We start from the raw sequence: 19,533 nt of genomic DNA, 5'->3' as shown, positions 1-19,533 counted from the left end.
GAATTCTTGAAATTCGCAATCAAACGGAATTGGCAAAAAGATTTGCTGCATCTATTTTTGAGTAATACTGACATAAATTAATATTTAGCAGTAATCTATAAGTGTTTCTGACATTACTAATGATAAACCTACCTATATCAATTTTCTGCAGATGTGGAATCAATATCTCAAAAACAATAGCGACTTAGTGATTCCCAGTCTATTACTACGCCGCTATTGCTCCAGTGTAGCATTAGACCAGGGCTTCTAGAATACGGTGGCCCGATGCCCGAGGCCAGTGGTTTTTGGATTTGGGCCAGTAAAAGTTACTTTGTGAGATCCCGATGGCAAGTGATAAAAAAAAAAAAAAAAAAAATCTACAACGCTTGGAGTTGGCTCATACGAAAACAAAAGAAACATCTACAAGTCATTTCTTTCGATTTGCTATCACATGCGATATTTTACTAACAAATAGTTGGCAACCAGTAATCTTTGACCCATTGATGACATCAGTATACCTACGATGTAACTTTATTCAAGTTATAAAGTGTAAACACTGGGGAAAAAAAAAACTTTATTGCTTGCTGCCATTTTCTTATTTGCACTGTTACCCAAAGATTTGTTACTCTAATGTTAATAGTAGTACAGTGCAAGCGTAAAATGCGAAACGGTAATCAGTCTTTTATTAGTTTTTAAAGGTTGCATGTCACCATGTATGTTGCAAAACGGTCCATGTGTAAATTATTAATTTAATTTATAAAATATCACATAAATTGCAAAAAATAAATAAATAATAAAAATAACTAATTACACAATATCATGAAATAGGTAAATATAACAAAGTACCTATATTGAAAAATTACTAATTTTGTATGGGGTTTTTTTTTTTGGGGGGGGGGGGAATGGGGGGGATTTTTTTTTTTGGGGGGTGGGTGTGGGGAGGATTTCCCATTCTTAAGTACATAAATATATACTCATTCATAAGTGATAGAATATTTATTTGTTTTTAATACTGTTAATTGTCGTAATGTGTAACATGGATTATATATGTATGTATGTATGTATATATGTGTGTGTATGTATATATATATATATATATATATATATATATATATATATATATATATATATATATTAACTTAGGTGGTTTTAGTGGAAACAATTATTTAAAAGTTTTAATAAGTAACTTTACTCTAAACTGATAAAAATGGTTTCATGTTTTTCTAAACAAACATAAAGTGTGCCTAATGAGCCTATGTGTTGTGCAAATTGACAAATTGATTACATATGATCTCAGTATGCAAAATGTACACGGTACACTAAAAAGTTAATTATTTTAATTTACTGTGGGGTTTTATATTTTTATCAACAGTTAAAATTGGGCAAGTGAATTTTTTACCATGGCCAGTGAATTTTCAAATCCACTGGCCCAATGGCAAGTGAATTTTAAAAAAATTCTAGAACCCCTGATTAGACTGGGTACGAGTTGGAGGGAGATATTGTTACGGCATAGCATTAGACTGGGTACGAGCTTGAAAATACTCTTACTTAACTTTCACCAGTAAATGACGACTTTCATTGTTTCAGCAAAAAATAAAAACGTAGGATTAAAAAACCCACCAACATTATATATGGTATCCCGTTGGGATACTGGGTTATTGAAGTCTGGTATCCTCTGGGATACCGTTAATCTCGAACACTGGCCTTGACTCTTTACCCAGATAACAGCTCTAATGTCGTGATATCTACATCGCAGAGGTATATCCATCTACCCGTATCTCGACGACTGCCTCCTGAAATGCTAGAGCAAGTCTTAGACATCTCGGTTGGATTGTCAATGTCGAACAAGTCTCGGTTGCATCCAACACAGAATCTGCAGTTTATTGGAGCTTGCCTTCGACCAGACATTGCCTTGGTTACGGTTCCAGTCGACCGTTGGGTCTTCTGGGCCTCCTGACGTCGGCATACGATTTGATGCTCCGAGGTCGCCTGCAGTTAAGGCGGATCCAAATGTTTCTGAACCCTTACATCCGGTTAAACAACCTAGACTTGATGACTGCGGTCCAGTCTTCTATGGTGGCAGACTCCATAGAACGTCTTAGGCGGAGTCTCCTTGCGGCCGTTTCAAACAACACACCACTTGTTTGTAGACGCATCGCTGGAAGGCTGGGGAGCCCATCTCTTCGATCAGACTATGTCGGGGTTGTGGTCACCAGAAGAAACCATTCTCCACCTCAACGTGTTGGAGCTTCTGGCGATCTTCAATGCGGTCCTTCACTGGTGCCAGATGCTGATTGGAACTATCTCGTGATTGCCACGGACAGCGTCATGGCGGCAGCTTGCATCAATCGGCATTCCAGCAGCTCACTGTGTACCTTTACGACCTGGTCGACGAGATTCTGCTGCAGATATAGGCTCGGCACATTCCAGAGGTCACCAATGTCTTGACCGACACGTCTCGTCCGTCTGTTCCACAAGCGATACAGTGGATGATCCATCCCGAGGCATTTCAATGGGTGTGCCATTGTCTTTGAATGCTCAACATCGATCTTTTTGCGACTCGAGTCAATCATCAGCTTCGGATCTACATGTCACCGGTTCCCAATCTGGATGCTCTCGAGCTCGACTCTTTGGCCATCATTTGAGAGAATATGGACCTTTCCGCCTCCCATTCTACTTCCAAAGGTTCTACAGCGATTTCAGCAGTTTTCACTGTTCTGACATTTCACACTGGTTTCATGACAGGACATTTGTCCAGATAACATTGCCCTTTTGCAATGTGTCAGACTTCTTCATCTTCAGTTTGGAACCCACCACTGTCTGTTGGATGCTGCACTTGTTTGAGGACAGGTAATGTTGAAAAGAAATGGAGAAAACTTCACATGTTTTCTCTTTTATGGATACATTACCTGTCCTCAAGGATTTGTTCCTGCCCAAGCCTCCCCGCTTCCTTTTCTCCGTGTGATGTGCTCAGGGAAAAAGAAGGAAGTTACAGTCATGTGACCAGTACTAGAGAGGAGTATGGAGTAGAAGAATTTAGGCCATCCCATTGGCTGTTGGGATGTTTGGACCAGACTACTAGCTTTAAGGGGTGGGGGGTGGGGGGGGGAGTGCATTTGTTTGAGGACAGGTAATGTATTCATAAAAGAGAAAACACCTCAAGTTTTCTCCATATTTTAATTTATTATTTAAAAAAAAAAGTGTATGGATTAAAGTCTTTGACCAACCTTTCTATAGTACTTAATACACACATCTAGTTATTTTATTTGTTGTTGACAGGCAACTGGGAGTTCGAAGAACCAATAGATAGTGCTCTGATGGGTGATATTGCACTTGTTCTGAAGGTTAGTATACACAACAATGCAGCAATGTTAAGACAAGATTTTTAGTTCGTAGAAAAATTATAAAGAGAACCTGTGAACGTTAATTGCCAGTCCCTGTCAATACAAATGTCATTATGAGGTGGACTGAATTGATTTGAGTACCAGCTGGAACTGGCCTGAACACACTACAAATTCACTTTCATAAATAACAAAGATAATGTGTCCTCGGATTTTAAAGCCCGATGTATGTGCTGCATTAAACATTTAGGTGTTGAGACACACTTGATACATTCTAATGATGATATGCTGTCAAATGTCTCTTCTCTTTTTTGATATATCAAACAAAATAATAAATTTTTACATCAAATTAAATAAAGAAATATAGTGTTGGGATCTTTTCTTTTTTCCTATTCTTTTTTTTGAGGGGGTTGGTGGGGTTGTCTTCTTTTTATTGAACTAATTATAAATAGGTAATGGAATATATACAGTTTTATCATATTCTTTCTGGCGTAGCACAATATTGTCTAAAATATATCTTTTAATTATATTGATAGTTTTTCCAACTTTTTTCCATATGACGTGATACCTTGTGTAACAAAATTATGTAACCGCTCTTGATATATAGTGTAATATAATCCATATGTTGTCATCTGTGCATTGATATTTTGCACCACATGTTTTAGCATGACATCTATTGATTTTAATGGTTAAAAATGCATACGACATACATGCCATATAACCATTAAATATTCATTAATGTTAGGAAACCAATAACTTAAGCATCTCACATATAGATATGTACATAGATTTCTAATCGGCTGTATTTATTTTCTTTTTCAGTCTAAAGCCAAACATCATGCCATTTCTGCCAAACTAGATAAAGTTTATGATTTCAAAGGAAAGCCATTTATTGTTCAGTGAGTAAATTTGGGATCTAACAACATGATCATATATGATTCTTTATTTAGTCCCCAATAGTGTGTTGATTTAGTAGAAATTGCTTTAAATGTCTTCTATTAAAGAGGTGGGATGTAACCCAGTTTTGTAGAACGCTCGATTACGGTTTTGTGCATCAGAGGATTGAATCTCCCGGGTATTTTTCCATCCCTACAATTGTCGCACAACTGACATACCAAAGGGTGCTTGCTGTATGCTTTCCTGTTTTGAAAAACCAACAAAAATGATCCCCTTGTGCTGTTAGGTAATTGCTTTTACAGCAGCAGTGGGTTTCATCTCTTATACTCAAGACCAAATGTTAAACAGACTGTCTCGAGTTTGTTGTCACTGTAAGATATTTTTTGACAAACATAATAGCCTTTTTAATGACTACAATTTTACATTAAATACATGTTTTTGTTTCCAACATTAGTGTCTGTACATACAATGTTTCTGGTCATGCTAAATGTTTGTAGTAGTCCAAACTGGATTTTACCTCCCAATAATTTTGTTATACCTCCAAAAAAAATATAAAAAAATAATTAAGAAGTAAACTGAATTTTTAGAAATTAGTACCGTAGAAACACTGTATATATAGATATGAAAATATATTTTATATAATGTAATTTTAGTTGTCAAAGGCTTTGTGACATACTGCTTAAGCACCTACTGATTTCGCTGTGATGTGCAAGTTAACTGCAAACACAAGCACTGTAAACAAGTTTTAGTTGAAAAAGACATTTAGATTTATTTTATACCTGGGTGGGTGGGGTTTTTTTTTTTTGGGGGGGGGGGGTTATGTTAGAAATAGAATACTACATTCGTGTCTGTTAGAGATTAATCTTACAGCTTGTTTAAAAACGTATTCAATGTATTTTTGATTGTCATTTTGAAACTACTTTAATAAAATTAATGGTATCGGTAACAGCCACTCCATGTAACTGTTCACTCTTACTAGTCTTAGGGGGCAGGCTCGAGTTCTCTTGTACTTGTAGAACATGTTTCTGAAGCACTTTGGTCATAGAATCAAATCCTGTTGGTTGAACCATTGGGTTTTTCTTTTCAGCCTGTGCTGTTGATATTTGGAATTATATCTAATTGGATTTATTCTGATTACTTAGTTTTATGTTATATTTTGTATTTGGCATAAGATTTTGATGTTTTGTTTCTCTAGATATGAAGTTCGCTTTGCAAATGGTCAAGATTGTGGGGGTGCTTATATTAAGCTGCTGTCAAAGCAGTCAAAGTCACTTGATCTGGTATGTATTGGTTGCTAATGAGCAAATATAAATATGCAGTGTAGTTTATGGAATATGGATGTTTAGGTTAAATTTGATCTTCCTGAGTCATATAAAATGTAATCCCAACATCTTTTCACTTGCTAGATTTTGTCTGGTGTTCTACTGAATTAGATGATAGTATTTCCTCTTGAACATGCATCATCAGTTTGATTGGTGCACAGTGTATTTCTTCACATTCTGTCAGTGCTCCATGACTGGTGTATCAAATGTCTTGGTTTGTACTCTTTTGTCTAACAAAACCCAACAGAACTTGTACTGGTAATGTTCTGATGCTACACCACTCAAGTGTGTGCAGTGGGGTGGGAGGAATAGCTCAGTCAGTAGAGCACTCATTTGAGGTACTTGCATCACAGGATTGAACCAGATCAGTGGACTCGTTGTCTGATTGGGTGTTTTCTTTGGATGTGTAACAAAGGCCATGGTATGTCCTGTCCTGTGTGGGAAAGTGCATAATGAACGATCCCTTGCTACTAATGGATCAGGTTTCCTCTTATGTCAGAATTACCAAATGTTCGACATCTTTTAGGCAATAATGACTAAATCAATGTACTCCAGTGGTGTCATTAAACAATACAAACTCACATTACAAGTCACACTTGGCCAAATATATATGTTACAAAAAAAATAGTTACTGTATATACCGAGTTGGTTATAAACAAATATCCTTTCAGTATATTTATTATTGATGTTTTAAAAAACTAGTTAATGTAATAATTGTAATAAAGTGTACAATTTGGAAGTGACTTGGTTGTTGGTGGTGATTTCAGAAACAACTCCACGACAAGACACCCTACACTGTTATGTTTGGACCAGACAAATGTGGTATGGACCATAAGGTATGTACTCTATAGTATATTAGTCACTTAACTGACATTGTATCCGAGGGTATTTCTTGCTTAGTTGAAGTTTGTTAAATTTCATATGCACAGATATATTGAGAAATATATATTATTGGAAATTTTTAGCCGTTCATAAAAAAAATATATGTATGCAATTTCAATTATTATATTAAAATGAAAAGAATATGTAATGAATGCATTCATCTCATGAGTATCTGAAAATTAGTGCAACAGCCTGTGATTTTGTTTCTACTAATGTATTGTCATGAAATGTCTGTTAGCAACATGTTACTATCATGATATATTCACAATTCTCCACTTCCATCCTAAAGATAGCATGACAGTTTGTATTTGTTTCTCTAGATAGCTGATGATATTAATGTTGAATGTGATTTTTTTGATTTTTTTTCCATTCAGTTACACTTCATCTTTAGACACAAGAACCCCAAGACTGGAGTGTTTGAGGTAAGAGAGGAAGAAGTTAATTCTATTTGATGTTTGCGCATGTATATTCTAGACAGTAATGTCATTATCCACTTCATATTTTGTTTGTCTGTCTTAATATTATTTTGAGGTTTTACATATAACTCAGTTGTAAAAATATCACTTGTTATAAGGTCTACTTACCTACATATCCCCCCCCCCCCCCCCCCCATCCCCCCCCCCCCCCCCCCCCCCCCCCCCCCCCCCCCAAAAAAAAAAACCCCCACCAAACAACAACAGTGCTTTGCATATCAGCTTTTCCAAAACTTATGAGTGAATGTCTTTAACATCACGTTTTGTAAAAATAATAATGAAAATAATATTCGATGTTCAGTAACACTCATTTTGTGCATTTGTTTTCATATGGGACAAGTATACAAAATAGTTTGAATTTTTAGCAGCTGGTAGTTGAAGGTTTTCTTCAATTGATAAATGTGTGATGTAATAAGTCTGTGTTTGTGACATTTTGTTTTGGTTGTTTAGGACATAATTGTTTTCATATTTTAGGAAAAACATGCCAAGAAACACACTGCAAATATTGATAGCTACTTCACTGATAAGAAGACGCATCTTTATACCCTGAGTGAGTTAATGTGTCTTACGTTATTTGAAACACTGGCTTGATGCGTGGTCGGTCTGGGATTGATTCCTGATGGTGGACCCATTGGGATATTTCACGTTATTTTAAAAGATATCTCGCCTGCAGTAGTCAGAAGGTTAAAAACATCCTATGACTATATGTCAGAATTACCAAATCTTTGACAATCAGTGTGCTCTAGTGGTGTCGTTAAACAAAACAAACTTTACTTTACATTATTTGAATAATTATGAAGAAATGTTTGAGGAAAATATGTACTTTAAAATTAATCCTTGATTAATACATATATCCATTTGTGAATGTACATTTCCTTTTGGTTTGAGCCATCATACACAAGTATTTATAAGAGAATTTACATTCCAAAACTGCAAAAGAAATTCACCACATAAACTAAATGTTAATCTGTCTCCACTATTTTGGCAACACTAGAATATGCTTGTTATTCAGATCTAAAATCATTGGGGAAAAAATGAGTGACAAATGAATGTGGTTTTTGGAATGACTAACAAGAATGTGGTTGTAATATAGGATATATTTTTGTATTGACATGCACACTAAAAACCTATTTTATGGGACATTTGATCAGTAGTTTAGTTTTAAATTCGGGGCGGGACGTAGCCCAATGTTAAAATGCTTATTTATACACAGTCGGTTTGTGATCAATCCCCATCGATCGGCCCATTGGGCTATTTCTCATTCCAGCCAGTGCAGCACAGCTGGACAAGTGGAAAAGTGCATAAAAAAGATCCCTTGCTGCATTAGGAAAAATGTCGCTGGTTTCCTCCGATGACTATGAGTCAGAATTAACAAATGTTTGACATTCAATAACCGATGATTAATTAATGTGCTCCAGTGGTGTCGTTAAACAAAACAACTTCACATATATACAAGTATTTTATGGGACATTTGATAAGTAGTTTAGTTTTAAATTTGGGGCAGAATGTACCCCAGTGGTAAAGCGCTTGCTTGATATACGGTCGATTTGGGATCGATACCCATTGGGCTATTTTTCATTCCAGCCAGTGCACCACTACTGGTATATCAAGGCTGTGGTATGTATTATCCTGCCTTTGGGATGGTGTATATAAAAGATCCCTTGCTATTTGAAAAAAGTAGCAGATTTCCTCTCTGAAACTATGTTGCAATTACCAAATGTTTGACATCCAATAGCCGATGATTAATAAATTAATGTGCTCTAGTGGTGTCATTAAACAAAATTAAACTTTAACGTTAGTTTTAATTTTTTTATTTCAGTTGTGAATCCAGATAACACTTTTGAAGTACTAGTTGACAATACTGTCGTCAATTCAGGAAGCTTGCTGTCAGATGTCAAGTAAGAATCTATTTTACCTTTATTTAATTCAGTTGAGTTCCTATATTTGTAAATTGCCAACATAACAGAAGGTTTTCTCAGATTATGAAGAAGTTTTTATTTCCCATCTGAACAATGATCCAAATAATGTTGTGCTTTTAGTGTATGGTCGTTTTTTTCTGTATTGAAAGTTTCTATTGGAATACAACCAGGAAAACAACAAATTATTGTAAAATGATTTGCAGTTACTGTACATACCATTTGATTTATTTTATTGAACATTAAGGTAATAAAACAAGAAAGAGAAATTTTATGTGACAAAACTGTAGTTCTGTGTACTTTGTCTTACCGTTATGAAGTCACAGGACAAGATAATGTGTTACTTTTGCAGACAATCATAGCATCAACCTTTGTTTTGGTTTTCCACAACTTGATGTTTTCATATTTAGCTACATTTTTCACAAGCTGTGAAAGTCTGGTCATAGCTGCACCTGTCGATGTTCATCTTAGTACAAGTTAAAACATTTTTTAATAACTTGGTTGATCCTGAATTTTACATAAAGGAAAAAAAAGGCTTATATATACACCAATCTAGGTACAGTGGGCAAAACACTTAAATCTATGCTGTGCTTAAATAAGTTAATTCGATAAAAAAAAAATTTTAACCTTAGTTTTTCTCTATTTCAGCCCTCCAGTTAATCCACCAAAAGAAATTGAAGATCCAAATGATAAAAAACCATCAGACTGGGATGACAAAGAAAAGTATGTCTGCTTTTATATCTTTAAGTTTTCAAGTTGTACAAAAGTTAAAATGGGACTTGTGTAAGTCGTCTCCATGAATACAAAGTAGTAATGAAGAAAACTCATTACGTGGTACAAGTTTGTTCAACATTCTGGTTTTTGTTACAATTAAGAGTGAATTAGTGAAAATGATAATTTTGTCAATATATATTATTTTTCAGTTGACTTGTCGGGCAAGTTTTTAGACAAATTTACTTGTCCTCCACCCAGTACCACTTGTCAAGAGTAAATGGACAAGCGTTAATGTAAAGCCCTGATTTGCTGGTAGTAGAGTGCTTGTCTGACGTTTGGCAGGTCAAAGATTCAATCTACCTTGGTGAAACCATTACGGTTTTTGTTTTTTTCATGTTCCAACCAGTACTTTACAACTGGTGTATCTGGTACCATGGTATGTGCTGTCATGTCATGTCTGGAAAAGCTATTTGGTGGTAGATAAAACAATAATTCTGAATAAATAACAAATATATAGATCATGGCATTATGATCTGTAAAATTGCTCACATTGCCCCAAGTGGGAAATACTGAAGTGTCATCTTGTAGATTCTCGTTGGTTGGAAACAAAAGAAATAAACTGACAATACTCCTAACCCCAGCTCCTGGCTCTCAACCAAAGCAAGTTTTAATGACTCATGGGTAGGTGTAAGACCGCTACACTTTCTTTCTCACTAACAATTAACAAACTCACTGTCCTGGACAGACAGCCCAGATAGCTGATGTGTTTGCCCAGGACAGCGTGCTTAAACCTTAATTGGATACAAGCACGAAAACCCAATGTGTGGTTTTTTCCCATCCAAAGTGGTATCTCACGACTGGTATTCTGTTTATACCTAGTGTCGTAATAACTGTTGCTCTGTAGCAAGATTCTGTTTATGTTCATTTGTACCACCGAAAGAGCAGGATTTTGTCGGTGACACATGAGTATTGTTGTTTTTGTAGGATTCCCGACCCTGATGCTACAAAGCCTGATGACTGGTGAGTACTTTAACTAATTATACTAAACAGTATCCCACAGTTTGATATGGTCACGGTAATATTGACTACCGCACACTTTTGTCTCTCTAAGAATGACACTTGGTTTGGTGAATGTACTGGTGATTCATTTGGTAAATCAGTTTAAACAAAAACTTTTTTTTTTAAACCCCCAAAGGATGGTATCATTGTCTTTCCCATAAAGTGCAAAGTCGTAAACCTGATACTTTTAAGCTCTATATAATTTTTTAAGTCTGTTCTTATCATAACAAAAATATATATAATTATATATTTAGAACATTTGTGCAAAGTGTACAGATTACCTATGTTGAGGTCTCTAATATGTTTTGACGATTTTCAGGGATGAATCGGAACCCGAAATGATTTTAGATATTGATGCTGTAAAGCCTGAAGGGTGGCTGGATGACGAACCACAACTAGTGCCAGACCCAGCCGCAGAAAAACCTGCTGACTGGTACTCACAAGTTTCTTTTCTATGTATAACCTCACAACGTGGTCTTACCACAATATTAATTACTTGTTTTGGGTTTTTTAAAAATGTTTCTTAACAGCTTATTTGTTTTAGTATTAAGTATACTGGTTGTAAAATAGATTAGCTAGGTTGACATATTTTCAGCTGTTACTGCTTTTTTACTATTAAATTACACATAACATACACTGCCTTGTTTAAATTATCCACTTTGGCCAATCCAATGTTTTGTTAATCATTGTGGTGTGCTTGTAGTAGTTCCCAATGCATGTTATGCAAATAGAACAAGGGCATACTTGGAAATCGGGGTCAGGAATCATATTTTGTCAGCTGACAGGTTGACAAAATATGGTTGAGATAATTTTAATGTTTTGCTGCAGATATTTTAAAATGTATCTGAATACTTTATTTTTTCCAGGGACGAGGATATGGATGGCGAATGGGAAGCTCCCCTTGTCGGTATGTTTCATCATCTTTTACATTGTTTTATCATAATGGAATTTACACTGGTTGAGACTTTTCACTAAAAACATATGGATTAACCCAAGTTATGATTTATGGTGGTTGTTAGTAAGCACTTTGAAGGGGTGGGCATAGCCCAGTGATAAAGTGCTCCCCTGATGTGCGGTCCTTCTGAGATCGATCCTCAGCGGTGAGCCAGTTGGGCTCTTTTTCATTCCAGCCAGTGTACCATTACTGGTATATCAAAGGTAAGGGTATGTGCTATCCTGTCTGTTGGATGATGCATATAAAAGATCCTTTTGTACTAAAGAAAATATGAAGTGGGTTTCCTTGTTAAGACTATGTCAAATTACCAAATGTTTGACATCCAATAGCCCATGATGAATAAATCAATGTGCTCTAGTGGTGTCATTTGAAGAAGAAAAAACAAGCCATGAAATGTTTTGGTTTTTAAAAAAACCCTAAACAATGTTGTTTGAGAGGGGTGGGAGGTAAATTATAACTTCTCAACCTCAATAAAAACAAACTAATAATACAAAATTACATTTACTGACCTTTTTTCATGTTTTTGTTACAGAAAATGAAAAGTGCAAGGGAGCTGCAGGATGTGGGGAGTGGAAGCCACCAACTATCAAGAACCCCAAATACAAGGGGAAATGGTCGGCTCCCTATGTTGATAATCCCAATTATAAGGTGTGGTTGGCATTTTCATTTTATTACCCGTCTTCTATTATGTTTATCGTTCAAAATAAGCAGTACACTAAATGTTGTAAAGGGAAGTAATCTGCATCTGGAGGGTTAATTTCAGTCATGGTTTGGATTTGACAACAACGAATCAAATATTAATATGTGATAACATAAATATCATATACTGTTTTCTCAAATGGATGTGCAATTAAAAAAAATTAAAATTAATTTCATCTTTTGTTAAATATCATTTGTGTATTTTGTTGTATTAAGTGATTAATGCGTGACACAATGCACTTGCTTTTTGTTAAGTGTTCTAGAAATTATAGAATGCAGTCAATTACAATTGTTCAAACTATATTTCAGGGCGTCTGGAAAGCCAAAATCATCCCTAATCCCAACTATTTTGAGGATATGGAACCATACAAGATGACACCAATTGTAAGTATTTAATAGTTGCATTTCTGGGATGTAGTATGTAAGTTTATATTAGCAAAAAGATAATTTTTGCCAAATAATATTCTCATGATGCAGACCTGGCTGTTTAACGTGCTGACTACTGCAGGTGAGTTATCTCGCTCGACGTCACGCCAGTCGACATACTGTATACAGCGCATACCCTAATTCATATTTCCTGCCGGTTTGCATATGACACTCAAGGGAAATGGATGTATAATACAGCAAACAGATTTCTTAACAAGATGGTGTCTTTTGTTTGTTTTTTCAATTGAAAATACTGTGGAATTTGAGTTCAAAAAGTGGTTTTCGGCAAGTATTTTCGCTTAACAACAATGGTGGCACATCGTGGTCATTTTTAGGGATTGATACCTTATTGTAACAGCTAATTTGATAATAAATTTGAACGTTTTACCAACATAAATACTGGACAGCTGGCCACAAATGCCCGTAAGTAAACACAACTTTTTCTTTCTTTTTTTTGCCTACTTTTAATCAATATTAACCAATCTAAAATATAAAAATTAGAAAACCAACGAAAATAATATTTACCAATTCAAATATGAAGTTTATTTTATGTATTTATAAAACATTTAAAAGATATATGTGAGTAATAATTGTAAACTTGTACCCACTCAACGTGGTTTTTGTCAAAAATTAATCCAGTAGTCTAAAGGTTAAGGAGAGATATCAATCTAGCACTCCTTAGCATGTGAATTAAAAAGAAGAGTTCTGCAATAAGATTAAATATCTATGCACAATATGGTAATCTTAATTTCTTTTCAACTTAACCACCTCAACTAATTGCTATGTTAGTAGGCTGGTCCGAACATCCCAATATTCCAAATTTTCTATAAAAAAAAAAAAAAAATTCCCTCATGATCTAAGAGGAGCAATTAATCCCTCCCCTCAAGATTCATCATGGTGAGTTCTGATGAAGGTGTTTATATCGAAGTTGAGATCAGATTGAAAAATTAATTTTAAATTGGATTTTGGTTGCTTGTAGATTTTGACTTTATTCAAGGAATCCAAAACAAGAAAGCTGCATAGTCTGTACCATTTAATTTTATGTGACACTATTACTACAGTATAATTAAATTTATGAACAATAATCTTTTTTATTGGCTTAAAAACCTGTTTAGAACCAGCATCAGATGTTTAGAAATTGTGTACAATAGAATCATTTAGTAAATGCTTAAAGTTAAAGTTAAAGCTAAAGGTTTTTTTTTTGTTTAACGACGCCACTAGAGCACATTGATTTATTAATGATCAGCTATTAGATGTCAAATATTTAGCAATTTTGTCGTAGTGTTTAGAGAGGAAACTCGCAAAAAATTTCCATTAGTATCAAGGGATCTTTTATATGCACCATTTGGTAATTTTGACATGTAGTGTTAGAGAGAAAACCCGCTACATTTTTCCATCAGTATCAAAGTATCTTTTATCTGCACCATTCCACAGACTAGATAGCACATATCACGACCTTTGACATACCAGCTGTGGTGCATTTGAGATCTTTTTGTACTAACTCTTTTTGACAGAATTAATGACTGCTTAAAAATTAATTAATACAGAATTGCCACTAAATATTTGGAAGTGTTTTGCAGTAAAATCATTCAGTGCTTAGAAACTGTTAACAACATAGGCTGCGATTTAAGATTTCAGTGTTGTTGATTGTGTTGTCTGTTTTCAGGACGCCTTGGGTCTGGAGCTGTGGTCAATGAGTGACAACATTATTTTTGATAATTTTATCATCACTGACGATCGGGCTGTAGCAGAGCAGTGGGCTAGAGATAGTTGGGGCATGAAGAGTGTCGAGGAGCGTGCCTCTTTAACTGCAGGGGTAAGTTGTTGTTCAATAAACATGAGGTTTTTAACAATAGAACACATGCTACCAGTTTTTAATTACAATTAAGTTCTTGAATTTTCTGTCTTGTATCAAACCACAATTACTGGCTACTTATTATTGTTGCATTTTTACCTTTTTACTTTATACTGTTGATGTGTATTACAGTTTGGTTTTAAAGTGTATTAAAATTAAATGTCAAGTTGTTGGACGTGGAGATAACATTGATGTTACCTTTGAAGGTACAGAATATATAGAGAATACTAAATGAGTTTGTGTAAGACCATTTATATTACGAGTGTTATTTATATTATGAGTGTGTTTTCATTCGTACATCTCGAGTGAAAGCGAGTGATGTACAATTAAATACACACAAGTTGTAATATAAATGGTCTCACATGAGAATGAGTATAGTATTTATTTATTACAAACAAAAATCACACAGAATTACTTCCAAAATAACTAAACAAAGCATGAAAATGCACATATTAATAACCAGGAAAATTGACATTGCTTTCTAAATGACGTCATATAGCGAAATGACGTCATGTTGCGGTTGCTTCATTTAGCTATTTATCAATGGAACTTTGCATTTGTTCACCACACATCTATCATTGAAGTTTACACAAACAATATTATAAACCTACTCAATGCTACACAAAATTATTAAAATAATTTTTTTTAAATTATGCTGCTAAGATTAATTATAAGAATTAACAGCAAGTATTTTTTTAATTTAAAAATATTAATCAAAAGAACCATGCACACACTTTTTGCATGAAGATCTATACGAAAGTGTACTGTGTGATAGAGGTCATTACCTCTCAAAAGGCACATTCCACAATGTAAAGAGATGATAAATATCATATTGGTATCTCTTCCACCACAGTATAATAAAACTCTGATAGAGCAGGGTTTGTTTCTATTAATACTGGTTTCAGTATTTTTACTTTTTGGTGGGTTTTTTACTAATAATCAAAAAATATTTTCCTCCTCTTTCAGAATTCTGTCATGCAAGCAATAAAAAATGCAACAAATGAAAGGCCCTGGCTGTGGGCAGTATTTGTTGTTGTTGTTTTGTTGCCTGTTGTTTTAATAATAGCCTATTGCTGTATGTCGAAGGTAAGACTATGGGAAATAAATTCAGTTTGTTTCCTGCACATAATCTTGTTGTGCTTGCATGATTATTATCTAACCTTGTGTGTTTTGTGTCGTCTTAATCTGAAGCCTGGATGAAAAGTAATGTGATTAACTTGATCTTTCATCGGTTCATATAGTACTCTAACAATTTTAAACTTAGGGATGGTGAAATAAGTTAATGTTCTTAGTACATGAAATAAAAAAAAAAATTTTTTTGGCACATTTATAAACTAAAACAAAAGCTATATAGATGACAAGTGAAATGGTATGTCGAAGTGAAGTTATACATTCTTTTCATCCAGTGTGATCAGTTTAAGAAGGCACTTGCTTCAATAGTTGGCACGTTTATTTTACTAGCTTTGTTCGACATCTTCCTTAGGGCATATGGTACACCCTGATAGAGGCAGCCGACAAGTGGAAAATTCTCTGGGCGGTCTATGTTGTTGTTCTACTCCTTCCAATAGTGTTGCTGGCTATATGTTTGTGTCCGAAAAGTGGACCTATCAAGGTACCTGGTATTGCAATAAAACTGAAATGAATTATAACAGTAATGGAATATTAAATTTGTTAACCATCACATTGTTTTTCGTTAATGTTAAATAGATGCTTAATTCTAGTTTGTCAGCATTAATCCATATACTGATTTTGTGGTCTATTCAGTAATAATATTTAACTGAGATTAATATATATATTTTTTAAACTTAGGTTGTTGTTTGTTTGGGGGGTTTTTTAAACACAGATTTTAACAGAGTACACGGCCAAGTAAAACAGTATTTGAATCACCAGCTACATATACCAAGTTTAGATTATTTCTTTTCTATTACATATATTCATATAACCTCTGCCAGTAAGATTTTTGGTGGTTTAGTGAATGGAGATATGGGTGTACAGGAACATTGTGTTTAGTATTGCATCGCGATTTGCTACGCAAGTTTCAGACATTGCTACACAATTTTAAAATTTTAAACCAGTAATTGCTAATCAATTTTCAAATGACTAGAAATATCACTAATCAAGAATTTGAAAACAAAATGTCCTCTGGTGTATGTTGATTGAGAATTAGTTATCTGGAAATGTTTACGTACAAAATGCTAATAACTGATGTGCTAAATACTCAGGTTTATTTTGATCAAATTCTAGTGGGTTAAAGTGTTTATTTTTAGTAAATGCTAGTGGTTTAAAGTGTTTATTTTTAGTAAATGCTAGTGGTTTAAAGTGTTTATTTTTAGTAAATGCTAGTGGTTTAAAATAAGTGTTTATGGTAGCTAGTGTTAATGTTAGAGGAATGTACACCCAGTGTATATTTTAAATTCCATAAAATTGATGTTATTGATGCAGAATTTGCATGTGTTTGGGTATTAAATCAGCAGTGTTTAGTATGCCAAGTGAGTCTAATTTTCATTTAGGATCCAATATTGGATAAAAAGGATCTAATAATAATGTCTGACTTGGCCTTTAAAAGGATACCATATATCAACTGTAAAAACTATGACATTAGCTTTAACACAGTTGTAAAATATTTGTTTGGTTACAAACATTTATTCTTAAGATATTTATTAACTATGATTTCTATCAGTTTGGGTAAACGTTTGACAGTAATAACAGATATATGTAACAGATTTGGTTTGGACACTTAATTGATGTTTTAAATATTGTTAAGTTGGTATTTTTACTGACCTATAAAATGTTCACAGTAGAAATGTATATATATACAAACTAAAAGGGTTTGTTAGCATTAGTTTAAATAACGGAATACCACTACTGTATTTAGGTAACAAAGATGGTGTTTGTTTCAGTGTTTACTGTACTAAAACATTTCTAGTTTTGTTTTTCTCAGTGTTAAAATAACTACTTAATTTTGTTTCTGCTATTTAAATGTTGTCATGAATCTGTCTTCTTGCTTTTGTTCATGTTTTGTTCTCCATATCAACTTTTTAATGTTTTTCTTGCTTGCTTGTATGTTGATGTTTAAAGTTATATGTATTCAATTATATGATGGTCATGTTTTACTGTGATAAAATAGTTATCAGGGGTGGGAATTCTCCTTGGATCAGCTGTTTTCTTCTCATGAATTTCCTCACATTTTAATTGTCCTTTCCTCCAAAATGACCGGCCTCACTGGCGTTGTAGTTAGGCCATCGGTCTACAGGCTGGTAGGTACTGGGTTCGGATCCCAGTCGAGGCATGGGATTTTTAATCCAGGTACAGACTCCAAACCCTGAGTGAGTGCCCCGCAAGGCTCAATGGGTAGGTGTAAACCACTTGCACCGACCAGTGATCCATAACTGATTCAACAAAAAACATGGTTTGTGCTAGCTATCCTGCCTGTGGGAAGCGCAAATAAAAGATCCTTTGCTGCCTATCATAAGAGTAGCCTATGTGGCGACAGCGGGTTTCCTCTAAATAAAACAGTGTCAGAATGACCATATGTTTGACGTCCAATAGCCGATGATAAGATAAAAAAATCAATGTGCTCTAGTGGCGTCGTTAAATAAATCAAAAGTTTACTTTTTCCTCAAAAATGTGTCAGATGGCACAGATTTTAACCTAGGATTTCAAGAATTTCCAGGACCCATCTAAATATCCTCTTCTTTTTTTACAATTCACCAATTCCCACCCCTGAGTTACAATTCCAGTCTATAAATACTCTTGTTGTAAATGCTTGTATTGGTGTAAATAATATCATGTGACATAAGCTGACGTTCATAACTGCGTGAATCTCAGTTTTGTACTACTATGTACGGCAATGCTCAGAAAACAAAATAGATAATTTCATCTGTTTTCTTTATTTTAAAGTAATAAAATGACTAGTTACATTAGTTGTCAATGTTGAATAAGTAAAATACTTTATTAATATATGCAAGAACGTGACCAATTCCTGCACACTTATGTATGAACAGTTTTGCAATGCACCATTCATACAGTGTCACTGTGTGTAAAGTGGTTCTGTGTTTCATACTTGCATGAATGTAAAACATTATCAATTTCAATATATAAATAAATGAGCTCAAAATAAACTGATAGTTATGGACAGAAAGTTAAATTGTAAGATGTAAATTATGTTTAGAATTGTGATCCTCATTATGTTCACGAGTGTGATCATGAGAGGTTACCCATAGAAGAAAAAACAGAGGGTACAAATTAATGCTAGTGACTAGTATAATTTTCTATTGATCATATAAGTGGGGTTTTTAAAATTTGCTTTGTATTAATATTACAACATTTATTAGTATTACTAAATAACGACAGTTCCGTATATGACATATCTGTTGAAAATGTTCACAATGTTGTATTTATGTGTTGGCCAAAATATGGATGTTGCCTTCGACTGAAAACCTTCAATTTAATTTTTGTCAAAAATGTATTAATGTTTTTATTACTGACTGTATCTTATTTCTAGATTTTTCAAAGTCTGTGGGACAATGTTTGAGTTTAACATAAGACTGATTTTTGTTTCTTGACTCTGTGCCATAATGTTTCTGCTTTATTGTCTGAACAGTCTGAAGATGTTGATGCCCAGAGAAAGAAAACTGATGAAGCATCACCAGATGATGAACCTGAAGAAAGTATTGGTGATTCTAAAACTAACAAAGCCACGGAACACACGAATAGCACAGGAGCAGGAGGAGATAATAATGCAAGTGAAATAAAGAAATCCAGCAAAGCTGATTTAGAATCCACAACAGTACGTATGACATAAGAAAACAGATACACCAGTATTAAGTGAAATACTGGCTTAAGATAGCTGATTGATATTTGTCTTTTTCACACATTTTAACATTTAGTTTCAAATGTTATTGGCAATTTAGTCCTAAGCAAACAAATCCAGAATAGAAGAGACCAGCTGTTGCCCATGGGAACAAACTCTACTATATCAATGCAAGAGGTAACTGGCACAAACTTTTTCTTGT

The 19,533-nt window shown here is 34.3% G+C and overlaps 1 protein-coding gene across 2 annotated transcripts in view; it reads left to right on the top strand.

Annotated features, from left to right (window-relative positions):
• The window catches only part of LOC121375143 (calnexin-like), a 68,078-nt gene that overhangs the window by 29,544 nt on the left and 19,001 nt on the right, over positions 1 to 19,533 (top strand). Inside the window, exons 5-20 of one of the 2 annotated variants that reach the window (XM_041502404.1) lie at positions 3,259 to 3,323; positions 4,143 to 4,219; positions 5,413 to 5,497; positions 6,307 to 6,375; positions 6,796 to 6,843; positions 7,369 to 7,444; positions 8,714 to 8,792; positions 9,459 to 9,533; positions 10,509 to 10,544; positions 10,903 to 11,016; positions 11,450 to 11,490; positions 12,071 to 12,186; positions 12,547 to 12,621; positions 14,330 to 14,479; positions 16,002 to 16,130; positions 19,122 to 19,307. In XM_041502404.1, coding sequence (XP_041358338.1) covers positions 3,259 to 3,323; positions 4,143 to 4,219; positions 5,413 to 5,497; positions 6,307 to 6,375; positions 6,796 to 6,843; positions 7,369 to 7,444; positions 8,714 to 8,792; positions 9,459 to 9,533; positions 10,509 to 10,544; positions 10,903 to 11,016; positions 11,450 to 11,490; positions 12,071 to 12,186; positions 12,547 to 12,621; positions 14,330 to 14,479; positions 16,002 to 16,130; positions 19,122 to 19,307 — 1,421 coding nt within the window. Of the gene's footprint in view, positions 1 to 3,258; positions 3,324 to 4,142; positions 4,220 to 5,412; positions 5,498 to 6,306; positions 6,376 to 6,795; positions 6,844 to 7,368; positions 7,445 to 8,713; positions 8,793 to 9,458; positions 9,534 to 10,508; positions 10,545 to 10,902; positions 11,017 to 11,449; positions 11,491 to 12,070; positions 12,187 to 12,546; positions 12,622 to 14,329; positions 14,480 to 15,484; positions 15,605 to 16,001; positions 16,131 to 19,121; positions 19,308 to 19,533 lie in introns of both variants that reach the window. The other variant, XM_041502405.1, reaches the window with a different exon arrangement.

Source organism: Gigantopelta aegis, chromosome 6, assembly GCF_016097555.1.
Source record: "Gigantopelta aegis isolate Gae_Host chromosome 6, Gae_host_genome, whole genome shotgun sequence".
Taxonomy (NCBI): Eukaryota; Metazoa; Mollusca; class Gastropoda; order Neomphalida; family Peltospiridae; genus Gigantopelta; species Gigantopelta aegis.
This window is presented reverse-complemented; position numbering and strand designations above follow the sequence as displayed.